At 40.6% G+C, this 25445-nt stretch overlaps 1 protein-coding gene across 1 annotated transcript; it reads right to left on the reverse strand.

Moving 5' to 3' along the window:
- Positions 1-547: 547 nt before the first annotated feature.
- gnaz (guanine nucleotide binding protein (G protein), alpha z polypeptide) lies at positions 548-23730 on the reverse strand. The gene is made up of 3 exons (XM_079551462.1): positions 23442-23730; positions 11684-12988; positions 548-2000 (listed from the first exon to the last, which is right to left on the reverse strand). The coding sequence occupies exons 2-3, from the start codon at positions 12404-12406 to the stop codon at positions 1656-1658; spliced, it is 1068 nt and encodes a 355-aa protein (XP_079407588.1). The 5' UTR covers positions 12407-12988; positions 23442-23730; the 3' UTR covers positions 548-1655.
- Positions 23731-25445: the final 1715 nt, after the last annotated feature.

Here is a 25445-nt window from a genome sequence, read left to right on the forward strand (position 1 = left end):
ACACAGTGTTTGACTTTTATATATTTTTGGGAATATATTATTTAACCAAGAAAATAGAAACAAAAGCCAAATAAAATATATTAATATCCAAAGTAACAAAACCATGCATGCTTAAAATATTCATCCATATGAACAAAAGTTGTAGATGGGATTTGTGTTTATTTACATTCGGTACTTGGCACTGTTTTGTCTTTTAAATTGACAACAGCATGACATTTAATACTTTTGACCGCTTTAGTAACACTCTTCAGGTATAAGAAGAAATAAATGATAGAACCTAAACTGAACAGACCTATGCCCAGATGTATAATAGAACTCTAGATGGGACGTTGTCATGGTAATCCAATCGGTCTAAACATCTGGCAGCCATGTTGTGATTGTGGATTATCTTTTATACTTTTAGAAATTATTAGGAGACACTACTTATTATTGTGATTTATTTAGTTTTACTGTCTTCAGTGGACTTTGACACATGGACTGATTTGATTGAGCTGAGGACATTTCACTTCTATCTTCAAATGCTTCTTCTGAAATGAAAAGTTCAAGTCAATCAAACTAGTCCAGATATTCCTGGATTACTGAGACCCTACATAATCATGTGTGTCCTGCCTAATTTGCATGTTCAACCATACTACAGTGAAAATACATTGAAAAATTATATAAAATTTTGCTCTCAAAATTTAGCATTAATACAACAAATTGGTGTAAAATAAATTATCAATTATCAATAGATCCATCCATACAGAGTGTTGACATGCCAACACACTGTGATACAAAAATATAGAGAAGTGCAGTGGAGAAGGGTTTTCATGTTCATATTTCAGAGAATATACGTCCTTACAAAGAAAGATGGATGTATCTCCATGCTTTAATTCAATGAAATAAGTGTCCCTCTTTTTACCCTTGTTTTCATTTAGGATTTGGCTGATCACATGATTTGCCATGATGACAATTGTCATGACCTCTCTTGAGTTTTATTATAACTCTAAGGAGCGATGACTGTGGGTAAAACAAAGCTTTGTGTAGAAGAAGACTCACGTGGGTTAAATGTGTGGCAGTTTTCTCTTTCAGGCAAAAGACCTGTGACATCATCATGTACTGACTTTTTTTTTTTTTTTTTTCAGACATACAACTCTCCTTACATCACATCAAGTGCACTCACTGCTAACCATTGTTGGGTGAAAATTCAAAAGAGAACATTAATATTATATTTGACTTGTAATGCAGCATAAATTGACTCAGGCAAATAAAACAAGAGACCAAAGTTACTGAAGCCCCAGTAAAACCTGAAGTCTGTGGTTTGGCAGGCTATGGACAGCGGTTTAACAATTCCAGTGTTGCCTCGTCTGACTGTTATTCAAAGACCATATGTGAGCAAACTGAAAAGTGTGGGTGTTTGGGTGTCTCTGCATACTCATATTCAGTGCAAACACATTGGGGCATGTTCCCATCTTGACCATATAGTTTCAGTTTCACTCACTGACTCTACCTCTACAGTAGTATCTGTCTGAGCACCTCTTAAGACAATTCTCTGAAGTTCACGGCTGCAGCTCCCAGTGGATAAAACAACAGGCCATCCATGTCACCTGCCCAAAGGCTGGCTAGCAGCCACACAGAGGCTTGCATTACTTGCCCCAAATCCCAGTCCCAGGATCCTAGCACAGTCCAATGTACTTCAGATTGTTCTGGATGATCACGTCCGTCACAGCGTCAAACACAAACTGGATGTTGCTGGTATCAGTGGCACAGGTGAAGTGTGAGTAGATCTCCTTGGTTTCCTTATTGCGGTTCAGGTCCTCAAACTGCCGCTGCACATAGACAGCTGCCTCCTCATAGGTGTTTTGACCTTTGTAGTCTGGGAAGCATACTGTTAAAGGAATACGCTTGATCTTCTCAGCGAGCAGGTCCTTCTTGTTGAGAAACAGAATGAGGGATGTATTGGTGAACCAGTTGTTGTTGCAAATGGAGTCGAACAGACGCAAACTTTCTGCCATGCGACTCTGTGTGGAGGAAAAACAAGGCATTAAGACCAGCCTCATGTGATTCAGTTTAAAGAAACATTACATTAGGCATAGCAACATTCATTAAGGAGTAACGGAATGAGTAAAGTGAACCAGACCAGAACATCTATTCATTCAGCTGACAAGCTAAAGGTTCAGGTTTTGTGTTTTGTCAACAGAAGCAGACTGGATTTGAACTGCACCTCTCATTGCTTTTCTTACTGAGTGGGGGAATCTGGAAAAAATAGATCATCCTGCAGTCTCAAGAAACCTGTTACAGAAGAATCTGGCTACATGCCTAAAGATTATGTAGTAATTCTATATGACATGTATGAATCATGTGGTTATCAGGACAAATACTGACCAGAAGCATGGTTATAATAGAAGCAAAACTCAAGATTTGATTTCAAATCTCCTTATATGAACACTGTAATGAATAAATAATGTCTGAGTGCGGGGGTTTCAAAAAAAGCAGCGTGAAGTAAAGTTGGACTGGGGAGTGCCAGCTCACAATTTAGCAATTTTTGCACTTAAAACCCACTGAGACTCTGTGAAGCTTTCACTTTTCATTGCGTAGTTCACGGTAAGCATCAACAATTATTTTCTGAGACCATCCGACAGCATGGCAGCAAAGGAAAAGCCTCTGATCTGACGCTGCAGACAACTGCAGACAACAGCGAAGCTAAAGCAGCAACTAGCATGTTGCTAATCCATGATTATGGAGCAATGGGCCCAGCACTTCAAGAGGTTATTCGTATGGAAACAGTGAAACACAAAGCTTTTTGTGGACAAGCCAGAGCCGATTTCCCAGTTCCTGCAGGCACAACAGGAAGAGCTATAGAAACATAAGATGTGCATCACAGAGGTCGAGGCACATAGAGGATGTGTGCCCACGCTAGAGCTGGGCAATTAATCGAAATTTTATTCGCAATCTCTACTATTGGTCAATCTCAATAATCGTCATAGGACTAAATAATAGACAGGTTTACAGCCATTTCTTTGGCACAAACAGTACCTAGTTTGGGAGTTTGGATGAGACAATGGGCCATTTTCGTGCGTTAAATGAGACTTGATGAAAGCATTTGTTTTTGTTTGAGCTGAAGTTTGAATAAAGGATTGAAAATCGAGATCGATGAATATGAGGAAAATAATCGTGATTATTAATTTTTCTTTATTGCCCAGCCCCAGCCCATGCATCTCAAGCTGGTGGGAAATGGTGTGTGGAGCTTGTTGAACGCACTGACGAATTGGAAAACAGAGGAAGATGCAATAACGTTCGGGTCCTCAATCTGCCAGAGGGTCCCGAGGGCAGCCAGTGACCCTATGTTTTTTTTTTTTTGAGTGATGGCTCCCCAAACTACTTTAAGATTGAGATGAAGACAGGTCGATGCGGCCTGTCTTTGTTGGCCACTACCTCGGCAAGAGGCCGCTTGCCAGTGTGGTGAGGCTTAAAAACTATCAAGACAAGGCGCTGTAGGACAAAAGCTGGAATAACCAGCCACTGAAGTAAGGTGATGAAACGGTGATCTTTCAAGATTTCTCGGCAGCAGTTGTTTATAAAGCCATGTCAACCTTTAATATACACTTGGAATGTACATGGTATTCATACACTTATCAAATGGAGAAAGGTCTTGAATTATCTTCAGAGGGAACAGATTCATAGCTTTGTTTCAGGAAACACATTTAGATGCCAAAGACCATGCTAAATTGCACCAGGGTGTAGCTCTGTTTCATTCTCCTCTTTCTCATCCAGGAGTCGGGATGTGTCCATTTTAATTAGGAGAACATTGCTTTTTAAATGTGTGTAGACTGTGGAACGCAGGTGTCTTATAGGAAAGAAATTGCATTTATGAGTTTGAACGGGCCCCTGGCCAGACGGGGAATTACTTGGTCTCTGTCGTAGTGACATTCCTGGACGAATGAGAGCCTTCACAAACATATTTGTCTCTGCTCAATTGTTGAGGGGATTTTAATTGTAAACCCACTCATGGATAAAGCTATTTCTTAGTTCCAAAAGTTGTATTACCGCCCATTTCATATGATCATATCAGATCACGTAAACAGACCAGATGGTGGCATTTCGTATCATTTATATTGTATGAAAACTTACATCATACTTTGCGGAAGAATTCAAGCAGCTTTTATGCATCAATGCAGCTTCTGCTGATGCCCCATTGTTACCGTGGGAGACGTTTAAATCCTATACCAGGGGTCTAATTACCTCTTAAACAAAAAGGGAAAAAACAACTACAAGCAGAAGAGAATAAAAATTGGAAAAAGCTGAACAGGATTACCTCATTAAATCTTTGAATGGTAACAAAAAAGTTTGCAAAACATAAATAATATCAACATGGCAATAAGCCTGGAAAATATTTGGCATAGCTAACAAAAAAGAAGTTGTATTCACAAAACATCTCACAGGACAATGGCAGACAATGTTTTGACACAGCAACAATTAATGACATATTTAGAAGGTTTTTTTTTATGAGAATCTATGCATATTAATACTTTTTTCCCATTTAAATAAGCATTTAGACACGTACATCTCAACTGCACTTTCGGCTCCACTTTAATACGCGCTATCGTGTTTGCACATGTTAGAAAAACAGGCCATATGTAAGGAGACTAAAAGTATATGGAAATTAATGATGAAGATTGGGAGACGGCATGGAAAAAATACTGTTGTATTATCACTATCACTGGAAAATATGAGAGGCAACTTTACATTCTGTATGAGGAAGTGTATTCTCAATTGCATTACAGATAAAGCACCTTGCAAACCTCAATGGCATTGTGCAGTACTCGAGTATGTGTCCTTGTGCTATTTAACCAGCAAGTTGCACTGTAGAGATGACGTGTTTCGCAGAATATGGGATCCGTTTATGCTGTAGATTGATGTGGACGGTTCTTCTACTCTTCTTAGAGGCACAATGTGAACTCGTATGGTATTGTAAGAGTCCTACACTGACAGACTTGTGCGGCACAGCACGTCCCGTTTTCAATTTCCACCTGGGCGGGGTCTTTCTGTGTGGAGTTTGCATGTTCTCCCCGTGTCTGCATAGGTTTCCTCCAGGTACTCCAGTTTCCCTACCACTAAAAACATATACAATAGGCCAGGGTGAATGAGAGAGTGTTTGAGAGTGCGCATTGGGGACAACGGATGGAAATTAGCCCAAGGCTACAAATGTTTACACGCGTGTTTGCATGAGACCCATGTATGTTCATTAACATGCACTGTCCTGACCAAATAAACCAATGAATAAATTGGGTTAATTGGTCGGGACAGTGCATGTTAATGAACAAGCCAGTCCGGGTTGTAGCATGGGCTAATTTGCATCTGTTGTCCCACACTCACACTCTCAAAACCCCCCTCTCAAACATCCTGGCCTATTGTACATATTTTTAGTGGTAGGAGAAACTGGAGTACCCGGAGGAAACACAGACACGGGGAGAACATGCAAACTTCACACAGAAAGGCCACGTTCATCCGGGATCTTCTAGCTGTGAAGCACAAGTGCTAACCGCTGCGCCAATGTGCCGCCCTCTCCACCTGTCTTGGATGTTCTGTTTATTTATTTATTTATTTTCTCTTGCTTTTTCTCCGTATGCAAACTAAAATCCTATAAACATATAAACCAAAAAAATCTGTGATTTTCAAATTATTATCTTTTAAGCTCCAACCCCTAATTGTTTGAGTAGTCACAAAAACTCTCCTGAATTATTTTTTAAAATTCCAACAACATTTACCCAGGCCTCATTGACCTTGAGGTTTACCACCGAGAAGGCACTAAGTCAAATGGGTCTAGAAGCCTGTGGATTCCTGAGGTAGTGTGTTCGAAAGACTAAAAAGACTCCAATTGTGTCCCATGTTGTGTTAAAATATATACATTTTGTTCACAATTAATTTACATTTGCTTACAACAACTACAAAATAGGTATTGGAAGTAAAAGACATTTTGTTAAGGATAGATACTGCAGGTGAATAGGAAAACATTTTAAATTTAGAATCAATTTTAAATTTAAAACACCCCCAGAGTGGTTTTTGGCTTCAATCTTGCAGTTCTCAGCAATCCTCCTGAATCCTGCTCTCTGAGCAGCTGCTCCGCCCATTGCTGGAAAACCACTGAGTTGTGACACTCTGACGTTTTTTACGTGAGAAAAAAGAAGAAAAAAAAGGAAGTGCCCGAGAAAGCAAATGCACTCCCTGAGCGTCTGAACAGATGTCATATTTGCACTGAAAGTTGTGAGGAAGGAGCTCTTTCTAACCTACTCTGGACACCTGTTCTTTATTGTTACCTAATGATAACATCATGGAGAAAAATGCGTTTGGCTACAAGGATTCAACCTTCCTAAAGAAGAGGCCACTCGCCAGAAGTTGGAATTTCTTTCCGGGATTCGGCGACTATCAGCCAAAATATTGTTTTTCTGTGACCGTCTGTGATGGATGTTTGGTGAACCTTCGCCAGAATCAAAGTGGATTAACTTTTATAACCAATGCGAGTCCCATATTGTAAACACCCGATGGACCAGAGCGGTGAGTCAATCCAAACGCGTGTAAGCGTGTGTGTTAGCGTGTGTATTAGCTTGTGTATTAGCGTGTGTATTAGCTTGTGTGCTAGCTTGTGTATTAGCTTGTGTGTTAGCGTGTGTGTTAGCTTGTGTGCTAACTTGTGTGTTAGCCATTTATGAAGCTGTGTTGCAGATGTCAACTCCTTATAACTGCATTGTGAAGTAACTTCACTTATTGCTGTGATCTTTTCTGTTCTTTTACTGCTAATGTTGCATGGGCGGTTTAGCTCGGAGAGAGGGGGCGGAGTTAACTGAATCCAAGCATCGTGTCCGGGTTTGCAAAATACCCCCAGAAAACACTTATATTTCTGTTTTCTGCCAAAAAATGGCCAAAATTCTCCATATATTTAACGATGAAATCTGAATAATGGATCAAGCCAAGTCTAAATTTATGGTTTTATTCCATTGATATTTTTTGTTGAAAATACTTTTTCAGATGGGATTTTGGGATATCTTGTTTTGTTTTAAAATAAGATGTTTTTAGTGGAAAACCTTTAAAAAAAAATATGTTGCCTGTTTTGTTTTAAATTCAACTCAGTAAAGAGGCTGGAAAGATTGAAGTCTGTAAGTGCTACTGACGTGGAGATATTGTCGCATCAATGAGAGAAAAATATATTTTGAGCTAATGGCTTTTGAAATTACAATTTTTTAAAAACTTAAAAATGTATAGAGAAACACTGAGTCAGTGCAATAACTACACATGTTATTCCAAATATTGTGTTGTTGTTTTTTCTCCAGGTGAAAGTTTATATGTTAAGAGTGAGAATTTTATGCATGCAATGAGGTAACGATGTTAAGCGCTGTATTAACATTTTAAGGAATTACATAGAAATGTTGTAAATGTAAAATATTGTTGTTTTATTTTCTATGTTTCTTTTCATTTCAAATCATATTTGCTTTGTTCATTCCCAAATACAAAGCATCTCTAAGGGTTCCCTCGGGTAAAACTTTAAGGTCGATGAGACCGTGATAAAAAAAATCACCAGGAGAGTTTTCTCTAATATTGCAATGAATTCCAAGGGTTGGAGCTTAAATTTTCTACATTTTAATTTTAAGGACCACCCTAATGTCCACGCTCTGTTACTAAAAAGCACTACAGGAAATATCTTTCCACTGACAAAGTGGATAAAGTATGTCCACACGCACATGTCTGCATACTTCACAATCAGGGCTCATGTGACAGTCGATGTATAAGAGAAAGGGAATAAAGAGAAAGTTGATCTTCTCATGGCAGCTGCTGGCATATGGCGACTAGCCAGGAGCTTGTGACTAGAAGATTTTCAGATCCAAGGCTGTTGTTCAAAAGGTTACAGAAACAAAATGATGCTCTGAGCGAATCACAAGATCTCGTCTGTAAGAAAAAATACAAAAAGACGCTTTGCGTCATATATCCTGAATTGTTGGTGGTGTGAGCTGTATGAAATGAAAAGAAGTGAAAGAAATGCCAGGGCATTTAAGCAGATTTCTAAAATGTTTAACCATAATGTTAAATTACCCTTTTATATTTGGCTAAAGTAACATTTGCTTGCTGTTTGACCTCTGTCATCTCACAGTGTGTCAAAACAAGAGCCCAGCTGCTAAGTGAGTTGGACAGGACACGGCCAGCTGAGCTCTGGGAGTCCCACGTCTCTTCACCTGCCAACGGGGTGCATTTACAGTAAGTTTGTTAATGGGGAGCTGGAGAACAGGAGGAAGTGAAAGAGCCCAGGTGGGCTGAGACTGTCAGACGTCCTTCCTTTTCTTTAAACACCTCCTGGTGCAGTGGCCCACACTAAGCTTCCTCTCGCCTCCGCCTCTCAAACCACTCCAGAGGCACTCATCTTATTAAAAGGGGGTATTGTGCTTTTTGCAGGTAATTGTTAATAATGTCAAACATATCTTTATCACTGGCACTCCGATAGTATTAAAAGTCATTTAGTAAATGGGACACATGCCGATGCGCTTTGGTCACAAGAACTCAGTCACATGATGTAGTCACATGACTAGCAGGGGGAACATAACACCCAAAGTACACAAAAAGGACAAATAAAGATATATTATGGTGTGTGTCCACCCATGTAGTGACAAGTGAAATAGAACTGTCAAATAGGCTACTACATGAAAGATGAATCTACAACATCCATAAACTTGTCTCGTGAAAATGAGCAAGTTCGATGTTAGCGGAGTCTCCGCATGGTCTCCGAGAGGTCTACATGGTCTCAAGCAGTTGTGGCAATGTTGCGAAGACAACCTGTGAGATGTTTCTGTGACGTCCCAAGGAGATCTAAAAAGAGACATGCGGATTCTCTTTGAGCTCTCCTTGATATCCAACAGGTCTCAGAATCTTTGCAGAGACGTCATAGAAAGTCTCACAGGTTGAGGACAACAAATAGTATCCGCAACGCAACTACTTGAGACCGCGCACACATGGAGACTGCATGGTGAATTGGTAAAGTCTCCATGCAGTCTTTGCTGAATTCAAACAGGTTCATTTTCACCGAGACTACCTGGCGACTAGCCTTATCTCCAGGGGACGTTTCAGAGACATCTCTGTGACCAGCGCCAATTCAAGTGTAAAACTAATTTCCCGGTCGGTGAGATTGGCCCTTTAGTGGATGGGTTGCAGTGGTTGCATGAGCCACACTGAAAGGCACCTATAGGATTTTTAAATAATGTTCTTGGTTGAGGAGGAGATCATTCCTGACCAATTTATCTTTGAGTGTGGGGGCCCTTTTCACTGCAAGTAGGGAGGATTCATAGAAAATAGAGGAGAGTGTGGCATCAGTCGGATTCCTCAGTTCTGCTTAATGATTTTTTTAATGATTTTGGTTTTTATTGCACCCTCCGTTTCTGGGTTTAGTTTTGTATAGGTTTCTTCTTTCAGTCAATTTAGTTTTTTAATAGGGCTTGATTCAAAGTTTCATTTTCATAATCCCTTTGTTTAAAGCGCTGGTACATATCATTGGACTGCACTTCAAAGTCAGTGTATTTATCCCATATCACAGTTGACTTTTCTCACGAAAGCATTCAAATATTGTTAATACCTGGACTGGGCTTAAACAGGGATTGTGGTATCTGTGTGTTTGGAGTGTCCGTCCTGGAGGTACTGATAACACAGTGGGTTGATTGTAGTACCATCCACCTTCATTTGAAAGACATCTGTTGATGTGTAGGAGCAGTTTAATACTGTTATGTTGATTCCGCGTTTTTTGTCTGTTATGGAAGGGCTCAGTCTGGGTTGAACGTCCATGTTTCACCTTCTTTCTCGTCCTGCGCCTTCTCTTTCTCTTTCTTTTTAATTGTTCATTTCCTCTTGTGCCCCTAAAAAAGGACTCTCGCTTGTTGCGCTGCTAGACATACTAAATGACACCGAGTTTGAGTCTGTTCAACTGGATGAGTGATTTGCATAGTGATTTTGTGCTGTTTTATTGTTGACTACGTTTATGGGTGTTGTAGATTCATCTTTTATGTTTTAAACAACAGTTCTATTGCACTTGTTGTTTCTACATGGGTGGAATCTTTACCATACCACATTTCCTGCTCGTTTTACAAAAATTGCATTTTGCTAGTCATGTGACCCTCCCTCCTCTTGCTCCCCTTCGCTGTGCAGCTGTTTCAATAAAGGGAAAACATAAATAGAAATACACCGGTCCGGTCGTGTGGCTGTGCTGCAGATATGGCGAGTGCTTTTGCCACACGGTGAGAGGATTAAGCTTTGCCAGAGATTGAGACACGAGGAAAGCATTTCCTGGATATGTAGGACCTCAGACTTTTTGATAAAAGAGAAACTTAATGGGAGCTGTTGCCACGCTGCTAAGATAAACCACTCAAGAAGATCCAGAGATTACTTGAAGAAGCGCGAGTGGCTCGAAACACAACTCCACCTATGTTTTTGATTGACAGACATTGTGACATTTTGCATAATACCCCCCTTTTAAACAAAGGTATTAATGATTTTCTCCATTCCAGAACCTTTGTTATGATTTTTTTTGTTTTTGTAGCCCATAAGGGTTGAAAACTCATGACAACAAGACTATTGTGCTTTTTATTTGTGTCGGACACCTGAAGCTGTTTGCACAATGGTCAAATACATCAGGCTTTGCTTTAGTGGTTGTACAACATGAGGCTCTGACTGAAGCCTTTCACTTGATGATTTGGTCTTGGCTATGGCCTTGTAGAGTAATGACAAAGGTCCAACTGCATTGCCTGATTATTGCAGTATTTATTTATTCATTTTTTTTCTAGGCGCATGTCCCAGAGCGTTTCCACTTCACATACAGCTCCAGCTCTACTGGATATAAACTTGCTGTCTACATCAGTAAATGGCACTGCAATAAACACATAGTGCCTGCGCATATATATTTGATGTTTTTAAAGCCCCTCCTCTTTTACTTCCCTCCACTGCGCTTGCTTCTCATCCTCACTTTCCTAGTCACAGCTCACTGTCAGCAGCTCAGGATTAGGAGCATTTGACTGGCCTGTTGCTAAGCAACAGTAACTATGGCAACGATTCATTATGAAGACAGGGATGGGACAAGGAAAATACATCAGGGGATGGGTTGATGGGTAACTGCTGTACTGTAATTATATGGTATTCTCTGTCTTGTTTGAGTTTGATCCTGGTGACTTTTTAAGAAGAGATGAAGGTTAGTATGAGTTAGAAGTAAGATGATGGGCACAACGGTCACAGTGTGTTGCTATAAGCTGTAATAGTAAATGCTCAATCCATCTTTTAAAAATATCGATAGAAGCACACTTGGCTGTAACTTTGTGCCTTTTGTTTTTTCTTGTGAACTCCCTTAGCTACACAGTGCCATCACTATATGATAATTCTCACAGGTACAGCCTCGCACTTTATTCTGTGAACTCAATTAACACCATGCTGGATCTGCTCATAAGGCTTTATTTTTAGCTCATACAAGTAATTGATTTCATGTTCTAACCTGGTGCATCAGCACTTTGCTGATTCCTTGTAGCCCATTTACCAAAAGAAAACTGGAAAGTAGTGTTAGAATCTTGTAACTGTTACTAGAGTATCACAGTTGTCTAGTTTGAAAAGTATGTACTAAGTAATAAGACATGTGCAATAAGCTCCTCACTGAGGTTGAAATGAGTTGAGACTGTGTTCATCTTACCGTCTGGTTGTCCTCATAGAGTTTGAGATCGTAGCCACTGAGTTCCACGCAGAAAATGATTGCAGTAACGCCCTCAAAACAGTGGATCCACTTTTTTCTCTCAGAGCGCTGGCCACCCACATCCACCATCTTGAAAGTGAGCTCCTTGAAGGTAAACTTGTTTTCCACAATGCCTGTGGTCATGTCGCGGGATCGTAAGATGTCCTCCACAGTGGGGATGTACTCGAGTGCAGAAATGCGGTCCAGGTCGTTCAGATAGTAAGCAGTGTTGTCCTCTAAGTGGTACTCGTTGGATCGTTGAAAGCACTCCTGCACCCCTGAGTCTGCCCACAGACGTTTCATGACCCCTTGTAATTCTGGTGTGATCTCCCCCTTGCTCTCAGCGGGCCCAGTGAGAGCAAAGAGCTGTACAGCATCATAGGCCCGGTCAGGGTTGTGAAAGTCAATTTTGAGAGTGGTGAGAGCCCTGATGATGCGAGTGAGGGAGTCGATGGCATTGTACAAGATCAGGGGCTTGTACTCCTTACAGGCCTCCAGGTTAAAGCCTCCACTGTGGATGATCTTCATCTGTTTGACTATGGTGCTTTTCCCAGAGTTACTGGTGCCCAACAACAGAAGCTTAATTTCACGTCGCTGCCGTTGGCTTTCGGACCGCAGATGGCGGTCGATTCGCCGTGAGCGCCGTGCAGCTTCTTTTTCCTCCGAACTTTGACGACATCCCATGGTCCTCCACCACGTGGTAAGCACAAAAGAACACGTGCTGCTGTTTGTTGAGGGGCAATTTATGTGATAAATTGGTTTCCAAATAGTAAATGATGAAAGGTTTGGAGAGGTGATTTCAATCAATTTTTGGCAGTCAGTGAATGCACAGATTCAGACCAATTTAGTGGGAGATAGGAGCCGGTGCACACAGGAGTGACTCAGGAGTGTCTCATTCTCTTAATTCAGGGGCAGCCGGAGTCGTGTGTGGGCTGACGCCAGACTGGTGTGATGCCCACACAGTGCCTGGCCCTGGGGTTGGGACTGCCTCTGGAGGCCAGTGGAGCCGGGCTCATAGTAGGGTCCCGTCAGGCACAGCTTTGGGGTGGGGCGGAGGCCTGAGAAGTCTGCTGTAATGTCAGTGCAGTAGGACTTTGAGCAGAAGCACTAACACTCTCTTCTCCCACATGACTACTGAGTTTAACTGCCTCTGTTTATCTACTACAACAATCAGCTTCAGCTCGATACTTGGCTCCTTCACTTGAACTCTCAGCGAAGATAGTTCTGATGTGATGTTATCTCCCACACATGCAAAGGCTTCAGAGTCTGCGAAAAAGAAAAAAAGATAGGCATGAAGAGCAGTTCACTTCATCACAAAGACATTTAAACATTTTTTAGGTCACAATTACTTCTAAGTTCAGTATAATATACCGTACAACACACAACTTGGTAACCTTAAGGTTTGGTTTCATTACTACTTGCTGTAGAGTGTGGCCATTTCCTTATTGACATTGATCACAAATGCATCAGAATAATCATTAAATGAAAATAGTAAAGAAAAATGTCTTCACTTTCCTTACTACACCAGATACACATTATTTTGTTTTTACTATGCACTATGCTACACTATGCAAGGCAGTTAAAATTGCTTCAAGACAGAGCCAGAATACTGGAAATAAGCAATAATAGATAGTAATTATTGTAACATTGTTACATTCTGTTTATTCCACCCTTTACATTTTTCCAGAAATTTTCCAAAACCTTTTTTTTTTTTTCTACTGATGATAAAATGATCTTGGTCATTGAACAGAGACCTCACCACTTGACACATCTTAATTAAATTTATTAAAAGGATATTTATTTGTGTGTATTAGTGTTTAGCGGTGGTTGGAGAAGCCTTTTGTGCAGATTTACAGCCACGCTTTCATTAGTTGACCCCAGGGTGGGTGTGGTAGATACAGAGCTTGTCGGGAGTGAATGAATAACGGTCCACTGTAATAATAATAATAATAATATAACAATATTTATTCACTCCGTACTCTGTAGTTGTAAGCTACTTTTAGCCACAGCTTTTCAGGGGTAGACTGACAGAAGCGATGCTGCCAATGTGCGCCAGTGGCCCCTCCGACCACCACTCACTCACACACCGTTCACAATACAATACAAATTCAAGCCATTGTTATTATTAACACTTTATTTACACAAGAGTCAACTTGTTTTTTTGTATGCTCATAAGAACATTCTGTACTTTTAGAAATACAAGCAACTATACTCAGTGATGCCATAACCTATACCATATGTTAGTCACAAGTCAAATCAATATTTTAAAAACCTGGATATTTGCTGCAGATGCCTGTGATGAAGGAACAGACGTAAATATGGGAAGTAAAAGCGTAGAGCACAGGTGTGCATTAGTCATCTTGTTTCCGAACAAGGCATACAGGAGGAGTGCTTGTGCTTTGTCAACACTGAGAGCATGCACCTCAAGCAAAACAAAAATGGTAGAATTAATTAGTTATGTAGAGAACACTTAATTGTTGCTGACAATTGCCTAACTCATCTTAAACAGCTATTGGCATCTAAGCCGACTATCTGTGATATCCACAAGCTCCTTTGTCACTAAACTAATTAATCTAAGTGAGAAGCCCATAGCAAGCTATAGAGAACTTTAAAAAACCCAATAGAATCACCCTGAACTGAGGCCATCTTGTCAAAAGTGATTTTGATGTAAAGATATTAATATGACTAAGAGGTTAGCAGCTTACTGAAGCCAGGCATAATTACTACATTGACATAAAGCTTATGTTTCAGCAAAACATATTTGTATTTGACTGTACTTAAAGGGACCAGAGGGAATTTGAAAATGTTGAAATTATGTATTTTCCCAAATATATCAGAAGTGTATTGCCGGGGTCCTGAAACAAAAGCTCTAGTAAAATATGTTTTAATTGGGGAAAAAACTATTGAGGAGCCTGACAGGACTGTAGCCTAATAAAATGGCTTACACTTGCATTGCACTTTTCAAACCTGTGTCATAAGTTTCTTCTACACTATAGTCATTATTTATTCACGCCACACTTGGTGGTGTAAGCGGCTATTGTAGCCACTGCTGCAGACTGGGCAGACTGTAGATTTACCACATGGCTATAATGGGTTGTTAATATCCTGATCTCTTCTTATGTCACTGTCTGCGGGAAATGTGTGAATTTTTTTCCTTTCTTTGTGTAAGCTGCCCCTTAGCGGCTGGAGTAATTTCTTCTGGTTATTTCTTTAAAAAAAAATCAGAACTTTTACATACTCGAAAAAGTGTGCTCTACAAGTTGTGGGCCAAATTGAATCAACAGGCCGCCTGTTGGAGACCCCGGCCCTACATGCTCCAGCAATGTCCTAATGGGTCGAATGAGGTCAGACCTATTCACCTCAACTGCCACTAAAAGCCTGCACTGTCACTCAAAAAGTTGGTAGTTCGGGCCGAAATGTATCTCCATCGTTACGCACAAGAGTAACATAGAGACTGCGGTTACTGCAGATTTCTTGATTAAACCACTGTTTTGGTACTTTTGACTCCACAAGCATTTATGTGTGACATGATGTGCTTAATTAACCTGGCTAACACCATGCTGCTGTGTGCGCTCGAATTATTTCGAACTGCACAACAGCCTGGGGACCATAGCCGACATCTCCGGTGGATTTGGGAACCAATCACAGAGCGAGGAGGGACGGCAAGACGATGACGCGCTATTCGATATATGGAAGCTTGTAGTTTATTTACGGATAATAATAAAAAAAAGTTTATTTACGGATCCAACATGACAGCAGCAGACACGATGGTATTTTTTGATCAAGCTTTAGACCTTGTTCTAAATAGTTTATATTCAAAAGTTTACAGCGGGTACGTCATACGTCATCTCATACGATGATACGATTGGCTGTGGCTACGTGCAGACGCAAGAGACTTTTTTTTTTTTTTTTCGTATCGCCCAATAAACGAGTATGGACGATCGTAAACCACACCTCTCCTACGAGAAAATGAATTGGTGGTCCCCAGACTAAATATCACTTGTGATTTTAGTCTGGTGTTAGCCAGGCTAGTGCTTAATATCCCACCGTTAAATGGTAAGTTTCATTGTTTTCAGATTTTTTTTCTCCTGGTAATAGGGTTGGTGGCCTTTGAGCTACACAGTGTATTTACCAAAGACCTTCATGGTGAGTGACACAATTAAACTCTCCACTAATAACGGCAATAGATTAAAAATGATGGGAAATTGGAATTGATGATTTGCTCACATTGGAAGTTCACGTGAAGAGAAACAAAACATGTATATTCTCAATCATCCAGGTGTCACTCCGGATGGAGGGCACAACGTTGAACACCTTTTTGAATTGAGCTGTTTTTTGTTTTACCTGTTTGAGAATCACATGAAGTGAAACACAACTTTCTACATGATAAGTGTGCATAAATAATGTTAAATCTACCTGAAGGCTTCACCTGCTTCCACCTCATGCACACACAGACACACACGCACGTGCACACACACAGACACACACGTACGTGTGCACACACACGCACATGCACGCACATAAACACACAAGCACACACACTGAGTCATGGCAGTTTTAGGGATGTTTTGTTTGTTTTAAAAGAGATGGAAATTTTGACACTGTTGACAGTAAAAACAGGTCCTATCTGCCTGTGTCCTGTAGCCATAATAACTACTAGTATAAACAGCAGCATGCTCTGTGGCAGGTAAGGTGCACTTAATGTTCACACAAAGTCTTGCATTTGGGCTAAGTGAGGCTAAGATAAAAGCTTTGTGAAAATGTTTTCGGGAAATTTCATGCAAGCCTGAATTGACTCAATGGGCCTATGTAGGTCCAAGATGTTATCTGTTCCTAGTGTAATGACACTAACATTTCACATTTTAATTTAAGGCACTTGTTTCATTGTGTGTCATTTCTTAGCCTATCACATTAATGGTTTTAAGGAACAAAACGTATAATTGAATTGAAATCATGAGGTTGTTTTAATTTAACAAGGTTTAGCCTTAATTTTGAACCACAGCCTTGTAATGGAGTACACATGATGCTATTCTAGGGCAATTAACGTCCCGTGCAGCTCAAATCGTCTGTGGCTACTGCAACTATTCCTTGTTTGAATTTTTTGTTCATGCTGCACACTGTTTATAATCTTTTTAGGTGCAATAGCAATGGTTAGAATGGCTTCATGTTGATTTCCTTTCTCTTCTCAAACGTGTCTGTTTCATTTCCACTGGCCACGCTCTTGGTATGGAAAGTGAATTAGAAATTCTAGCAGCCCGGCCAGATTTCCAGGAATGCTTATGAGCAAGCTAATAGTGTAAAGGAAGATCTGATGGGACTTGTATGTCACAGACAAGGTTTGTAGGTCTAACACTTTGTGTGTTAGACCACTTTGTATTGCCTTTTTTTTTTACATCATGATTGTTGTGTTGTTGTTGACTTTGTAAAGTCACAGCATTGCATTTTGAAATACATTTTAACTATAGAAATTTAGACATGCTGCATCTTAAAAATAGGCTACATCTACAACATTGTACAATATGGGCCATAATGCAGACAGTCAATCTCACGCTTCTTGCAGCAGCAACAGCGAGTTAGATCAATGTCACCCCAATGTCAGCTGCACCATAGATTCAGCAGATAGCACTGTATCATGTGAGGGCTCTCTGTTGAGCTAATAATAAACTAAAGCATCATGCACATATTGCACATATTACACACTGGACTGGAGCAAGGACTTTTCCATTTGTTCACTGCGAGTCAGATCTTAAAGACTCAAGGTGTAAATGAAATCATGGACGTGTAAGCATTTCTCTCTTAAAATATATTTCTAAAAGTGCTCTTGGTTTTAATTGTTGTACATTTTTTATTTATTTATTTATTTTGCTAATACAAAGAGAAAAAAAACAATCACGTCCTTAAGTTAAGTTACCTGTAAATAAAAAAGCCTTTCCCTCCTGTATTGTATTGTTTAGATTTAGCCTCATCCTTCCATTGACTATATTTTAGATTCATGTACAGCCTGACAATTTTAGGATTTGGTTGTGAACAGTCATGTCAATGTTCCAGAACTTCATCAAATCCTTCAGTTGCCAATATTTTCGTCCTGCAGGATTCCATTGTAGATGACCATGGTTCATAAGGTTTAAGCTTCTTCTGTAATCAATCAGATAGTTTCCAACAATGCTAATTTAAATGCAGCGATGCTTTTCTACAAAAGTCCACTCTATCGATGCAGCTGGGCCTTTTTTTTTTTTAAAGACGGCTAATTTTTCAAATATTATCCCATTTTCTTCATCAAAGCCAATGATGTGAAGTCCCATCAGATAAGACTGGACGGTTGAGAATTGATTATTGAAGTCAACTAGAGTTTGTGTGTGATTGTGCATCTCTTTACACATATAGCAGTACAGTGAGCACCGCCCACCATCTGATGGGACTTCACATCCTTGGACCTGATTAAGAAAACTGGATGATTTTCGAAACATTGGCCGTCTTAGTCACCAAAGATGCAGTTGCTTCGATTAAGTGGACTCTTGTATATACTATCCTTGGATGATTGACAATTATTTTTGAAATACTTTTTCTGCCACCTCTTTTCTGTTGCCACCTTGGACACTGTAGATTGAAAATGACCACTCTTTGTTTTCCTAAAAGGTGGGTTTAGACATCAGAGAAGGCCAGTAAACCAAATGCATCAGAGGACACTACTCATTCATTAAAGAAAACAATGATGGGCAGTGTTCTGTTCTCCACTCCCTCCAAACAGTGGCCCGTTGAATGTGGAGATGGGCTAGGGGTGAGCTCTCTGTATGCTAGATGCTTTTGTGTGATAATGTTCTGTTGAACATGGCTGATCTCAATGACTGTATTCCTCATTCTTCAACTGAAGGGTCACACGGAGTCATAAGGCCAGCCATAACAATGGCAGGTTTGTGTAGCCTGGCCAGCCAGCCAGCGACTTTCTGTTCAAAAGCAGAAGTGCCTGGTACAATCAGTTGTTTAGCACTCCAGTCACAGTGCTAATTTGTTACACGTCACTCAAATGCGAAAAACTTTCCCCTCATGATGACCTCACCTGTATTTAGGAGAGTTTAGTCGGTCGCTTATTGATTTGGAAGAAGATGGTACTGTTTTTTAATCTTGCTTTTAATCTCACTGCAATTTTTATTTGGTATGTGTTTGAATTTCGCACTTGGTTAATCCACCGTGTTGGACAGACCATGCATTTCTCTGACTGGTTAATCCGCCTGTCACAGACTTCGAGAAGATTACGCCCGGCCCAAGACTATCCCTCTTTGTAAAGAATATGAAATGCATGTTGTCAGCCTGGCCAGGTCACTGGAGTTGCTTCCCTGGTGAAGGGTTGGGTGCAGCCTGTACAGATCTAAGAGAGATGTTCTTAATCGAAAATACCACACTGGCTAAAACCATCATGTTAGTGTGAAAGGCTTTTTGATATACATCCACACGAACTGAAACACCGTGCTCATTTGCGCTGTGACAGATAAGAGATTGACAGGCAGTTACTAGCAGCAGAAGGAAATTACGTGCTCAGCCTCATACAACCCACAGATGCTATCCATAATAAGTCAGTTGATAACTAACACTGCAAATGAGTAAGATGTTTCATAATGCTTGCAAAAGCGTCTGTGCTACCTTTGCATTGCATCTGTAGAAATGTCAGTTACACAAATAGATCAATAGGTCAGATTAAACGTTTCTGAATGGGACATACTTGGTTACAGTGCATCATAATGTTTTATCATTATATAAATATGTTTTTCCATAACAGTTCCATACAACTGTTATGGTTATATACAAAGTTTATATTTGCCCCCAATTATAGTCCTGATCAATGCTAATTTATTCAAAAGTAGAGAAAATCACATTAAGACAGGGCAATATGGCAAACAATAATTACATTCTTTTTTTTACAACAGCTTCTGAATGATGGGCAGAACCAAGCACAAAGCTGGACAAATTTGCTGACTGTAGGTGTCACATACAATTTCCTATATAAATCTATGGGGAAACATTGAACCAGTTGAATATTATGCTCTTTACTTGTTTCTAGATGGAAGTTTATATGTTAAGAGAAAGAGAACAAACTAGCCGAAGACAAGTGACAACAAATGAATGCTTTCCTCCACTTATCGTACCAAAAGTTCCCATTTCATTGCTCCAAAGTTAAAACCAGGTGCTGTTACTGCCCAAGGATTGGCTGATGGACCAGTTGATTGCCAGTATTTGACAGTGACTGCATTTCAGTTAAAACTTGCACATCCATTACTGCTGTGTTTTAAAATCGTATACCCTATTTTCCTGTTAGCACATTTCACTCCCCACCGCTGTTGGTAGGACGCTGTATCACTCCCTCTTCATCCCCTCTCCCTTTCCACCACCTCCTTGTTGTCATATGACCACTGTTATGTGTGTGCAGTGGAACACAAAGTTGCTCTGTTTGTCCCCTCTGCTCTGCCCCTTAGATTTGAGTGTTCCGAGTAAGGCCCTCTCGCTCTCCGGACTAGGGCAAACAGACAAGCCCCTGTGTGCTGCAACCAACAAACATCAGACAACAGTGCATAATGAAAAGCAAGTGGTGAATTGAATCAACTATTTTACGCAGACCAACCTAAAGCCACTGCTCTCAGTCCAGCTTGAGCTTAGTTTGAAGCTTTATCTGCTGTAAGTCATCTATGGCTTCTCTCTTCCTGTCCAAGTTGCGTATATTGGCTGTCAGACAAGTGTCCCGGCACTCTTTGAACACAGATGATACTTTGCCCTAGCCCTGGCAAGCATATGAACACCCAAAACAAATAGAAGTGCTGAGAAGGCTAAAACAGACCAATGTCCTGCCTGACATCATAGAGTGACAAAGCAGTTTGTAAGGACACATTGCAAAGTTCCAAATCGAGACAGCTGGATCTTCAAAAAAGCTTACGCGTCGAGGCCAACCCGGTCCCTTTCCTCAGAGCTGTATTCTGACTGCTTTTGAACTGTGTGTTATTAAATCAGCCTGGATGATTGAAGATTCCTGTGGTGGCAGTGGTTGGCTAGATGACTGTTTTTAACACGTTTATGTGAGACTCTCACAGAATCTCATTAGCCAACTAGCCACACGCTGGTAGATTGTCGCTTTGATATGTCTCTTTGACAATAGGATCTTGCACATTACGACTTTGCAATTAATCACATTCTAAGTGAAATGATAATTCATAGTAGTCATAAGTAGCAAACAAGTAGCAAATAAGGGTGTATTGTTTATATGGTCTTCTATTTACAATGCTACAATTTACACCTCGACACGGGACTGCTCCTAGCCATTTTGGTGCCCCATACGCAGAAATGTTTGGTGTGCCTTGTATTGTCGGTCAATTGGTCACAAATATCTATAACTCTTCTACCTCATCATTTTCATTGAATACGGGGTTGTTTTTGTCAACTGCAGTAGTAGTACTTAGGCACAAACACTGTATAATGTCATCACATTGGCCTCAGCGTGGCTCAGAGCGCTTGATGCCGGACGCACTGCGCGTTATGAGCTTATAGGAAGCGGCAGTACTGCCTCAACAACAAAAGTATTTATATATATATTATTGTATTAGTTTAACAGTTAATGCTTCTGAGGTCAACGGAAATATGTACTGAATCATCATGGTCAGAGGGAAAATGCAACTGAAAAATATATAGTTTAAATGTGTAATATTGAGTTGTAATACTGGCTTGTAAAAACACAAAACTCTTTAGTCTTTATGGATTTGCCATGGTGGCAAGAAAAAAAAGTTGCCGTTAATAGCTCATATTTATTTACTCTCTATCCATGGTCCAAGTTTATTTACTGCGTTAAGTAGGCTGCCCGGGCTCCTGTGCTGTTTTCCATGTAGGCAAGTGTAGGCCAAGGGACTCAAAATCTGCTACCACATCTGTCACTTCAAAAAACAAACAAACACATTTGTCCCATATCTCTTGGACCATTCATGTTTTTATTTTGTCAACTCGTTGTGACTACAGCAGGTATGGAAGCAGGTCAGGTTTTGTCACAAACCTTTTTCATATTCTCAGAGGCCACATGTCTAGGGACCTACAACAATCATGTCTGTTTTATTATGTGTGTACTGTATTCAAATGCGAGAGGGCCGAAACAAACTATTTTTGATTAGTGCACAAATGGATTTCAGAAGATAGGACAAGCTTGGTCTGAATTTCCCCTAGTGCAAAAGTTAATTGGTGCTGTTTTCGTAAAAAACACTGTTAAACACTATGTTATACTCATATTATACACACATACATATATACTTTCACAAAGATAAGTATTGATTGATTATTTTTATTTTTTATCACCTCAATAAGATCAGTATTCAGTGTAAATCTGCATATGTCAAACTGTCAGAAATTGTGCATATCTGTAAGTTGATGACCATTTGGCTCGGAGCTTATAAAGCACCAGACAAGGTGCACAGTCTAAATTCTTTCTTGTTTCTGCTGTGAAACCATAGCTGTGCATGTATAAGGAATGCCAATCGTCCTCTCTCCGTTTGGATAGCGGTTGTACAGTATTAATTCCACCATTTTTCCTCGCTTCGCAGATGTCTAGGCCTGTGTGCGAGTCTATCACACACGCATTCTTTAGTTGTCACATGCTCTGAAACGCTGGCTTTGCACCATAGAAGCCATAGCTGACTTTTCCTCTTTTCTGCTTTCCAATCTGTTCCAAATCTTTTTTCAATTTTTCCTTTTTTCGCTTTCCTATGCCATTCTCCACTGCATCAACCTCCGCCCCATCTGCCTCCCTACTGTTAAACCCCCAGCCCGGCGACCCCTCCCTGCACTCCCTTTCTCGCTCTGAGACTCTCTCGAGCATGAAACACAAACACGCATTCACTACACTCAGAGCGCACTACTCCTCTGGATGATGCCACCGCGCCAATGAATCTCCATTGAAAAAAAAACCTAACAAACTGATAACTGCGTCCAACATATGAAGGATTGTTTAACCTGAGAATGTTACAAATCATACTGTGGGCTATTGAGTAATGAACATGCCCCGCACCCCCACTGCACCCTCATACCGTTTTAAGATTTGTGCTTCGAGACACAAATAGAGCAAATAAATCTAGTCCTTAGGTTGTATTTCAGTGTCAGTGTTCTTCTCCAAAGCAGACAGCATATTCCTGTGCTCCTCGTGGGCTACATTCCACCTACTCATTGTCTTAAGAACAAGTCCCAAATGGATTTTTATCTCGTATGAAAACGTTTACATCAAATACATGAAATCACCACATTGGATTCTGAGCCTGTTACACTCGTTTCTATTTCATAGCTTATGACCTACAGAGAATCACAAACCCAGATGTGAGCGTTCATTCACATACCTTTAATGTATCTTCCTCATGTCTACATAACCAAAAGTAACAATATGATGTGAGCACTATGCATTTAGATAAAGCACGTTGATATGAAGCAAAGATGCACTAGAGACATGAGTCAAATTGCAAGCATAAGATATCACCGTTCATTGGCACAGAGCTAGCAGGGTGGAGGAGGGGATAGACAGCCAAGCCTGCCTTGGTACCATCTCTTTTCATCCCCTTTGCTACACTAGCAAGAAAATACTGTCACAGTCTCTTGACATCAAAGCTGTAATGAAATAGTATTTCTGTCATTATCTTTGCCCAAAGACGGCCAGCCTAAGTGTGATTAAAGAAAAAGCTGTCTGTTGCTGAGTAGTCAAGCTTACCGTGTTCACAAGGCAGCATCCATTTACAAAGGATACTGCAGACAAGCCCTTGCAGTGAGAACAGCTCGGTGCAGACCCGATCTAGTCCCGTTGTTTCATCCTCATTGCTCCCACATATTCACAGCGTCACACTGGCACATCGCTCAGTCTTTCTGCGCCCCCGTTTCTCGCTCTTACTAGTGTCTGTGTGCTGTATCCTCTCTTGTTTGCTCCAAGGCAGTTGAGACACTGCAGCGCTGGGGGTGGAGGGCGTGTATTTATGTGTGCGTGTGTTTCTGTGTGTCAGAGACAGAGGCAGTGAGAGGGAGTGCAGAGCTGAAACAGAGGGAGGAGTCAGCCAGGATATAGAAGAGAAATGGGAAACGGTTAGGATTAAATCATGAGTGTAACAAAAAGCTGCCCCTGATGTGGATTCTACCACCACAATAGACTGTCCAAATTTACTTTATTCCACGACAACAAAAATTACATTTGTCAGTAAGAGACAACAATGTGAACAATAAAGTTGGCAGATGTGTTTACTGAGCAATAATGCTTGCTGACAGACCAGCAGCAGGCTTGGTTGTGATTTCATTGATGAGTGAAAAAACATAGGGTTAAAGGAAGGAGGGGACTATAGAGGAGAGGAAGAGAGGGGAGGGCACAAATGACGACAAAGAACTGGGGCTGGACCATTGTGTAATGTGCTGTTTCCGTGCCAACTGTTTTTGCTACAGTGGGGCGACTTCCTTTATTGCTATTGGCTGTAATAACAATTGATTGGAGTTCAGGCAAACCAGGGCGCTTACCATAGGGTGGGATTGTCAGCTCCCCTTTATGCCTTATTTTTCTCAGCTGGTAAATGTATGGTTCAACAAAAGCACAGATACAGAGACTGTTAAGACAGCTAAACATGCTTCATGTAAAGCTGCCTTGAGAATGATCACACTGTCCTATTGCACATGATCATTTAAATCAATCCATTAATCAAAACTTTATTTATAATGCACTTTTCATACAAAGTCGTAATGCAAAGTGCTTTACAGATTAAAAACAATTTCCGCTCACCCAATCTTGCAAATAGAAGCAGACAATAACACACACACACACGCACACAAGATAAGATAATAGACATATACAGTGGGGCAAAAAAGTATTTAGTCAGCCACCAATTGTGCAAGTTCTCCCACTTAAAATAATGACAGAGGTCTGTAATTTTCATCATAGGTACACTTCAACTGTGAGAGACAGAATGTGAAAAAAAATCCAGGAATTCACATTGTAGGATTTGTAAAGAATTTATTTGTAAATTATGGTGGAAAGTAAGTATTCGGTCACTTCAAACAAGGAAGATCTCTGGCTCTCACAGACCTGTAACTTCTAATTTAAGAAGCTCTTCTGTCCTCCACTCGTTACCTGTATTAATGGAACCTGTTTGAACTGGTTATCTGTATAAAAGACACCTGTCCACAGCCTCAAACAGTCAGACTCCAAACTCCACTATGGCCAAGACCAAAGAGCTGTCGAAGGACACCAGGAAAAGAATTGTAGACCTGCACCAGACTGGGAAGAAATAGGCAAGCAGCTTGGTGTGAAAAATCAACTGTGGGAGCAATTATCAGAAAATGGAAGACATACAAGACCACTGATAATCTCCCTCGATCTGGGGCTCCACGCACGATCTCATCCCGTGGGGTCAAAATGATCATGAGAACGGTGAGCAACAATCCCAGAACCACACGGGGGGACCTGGTGAATGACCTGCAGAGAGCTGGGATCAAAGTAACAAAGGTTACCATCAGTAACACACTACAACGACAGGGAATCAAATCCTGCAGTGCCAGACGTGTCCCCCTGCTTAAGCCAGTGCATGTCCAGGCCCGTCTGAAGTTTGCCAGAGAGCACATGGATGATACAGCAGAGGATTGGGAGAATGTCATGTGGTCAGATGAAACCAAAGTAGAACTTTTTGGTATAAACTCAACTCGTCGTGTTTGGAGGAAGAAGAATATTGAGTTGCATCCC

This window comes from Gobius niger, assembly GCF_951799975.1.
Source record: "Gobius niger genome assembly, chromosome: 2".
Lineage (NCBI taxonomy): Eukaryota > Metazoa > Chordata > Actinopteri > Gobiiformes > Gobiidae > Gobius > Gobius niger.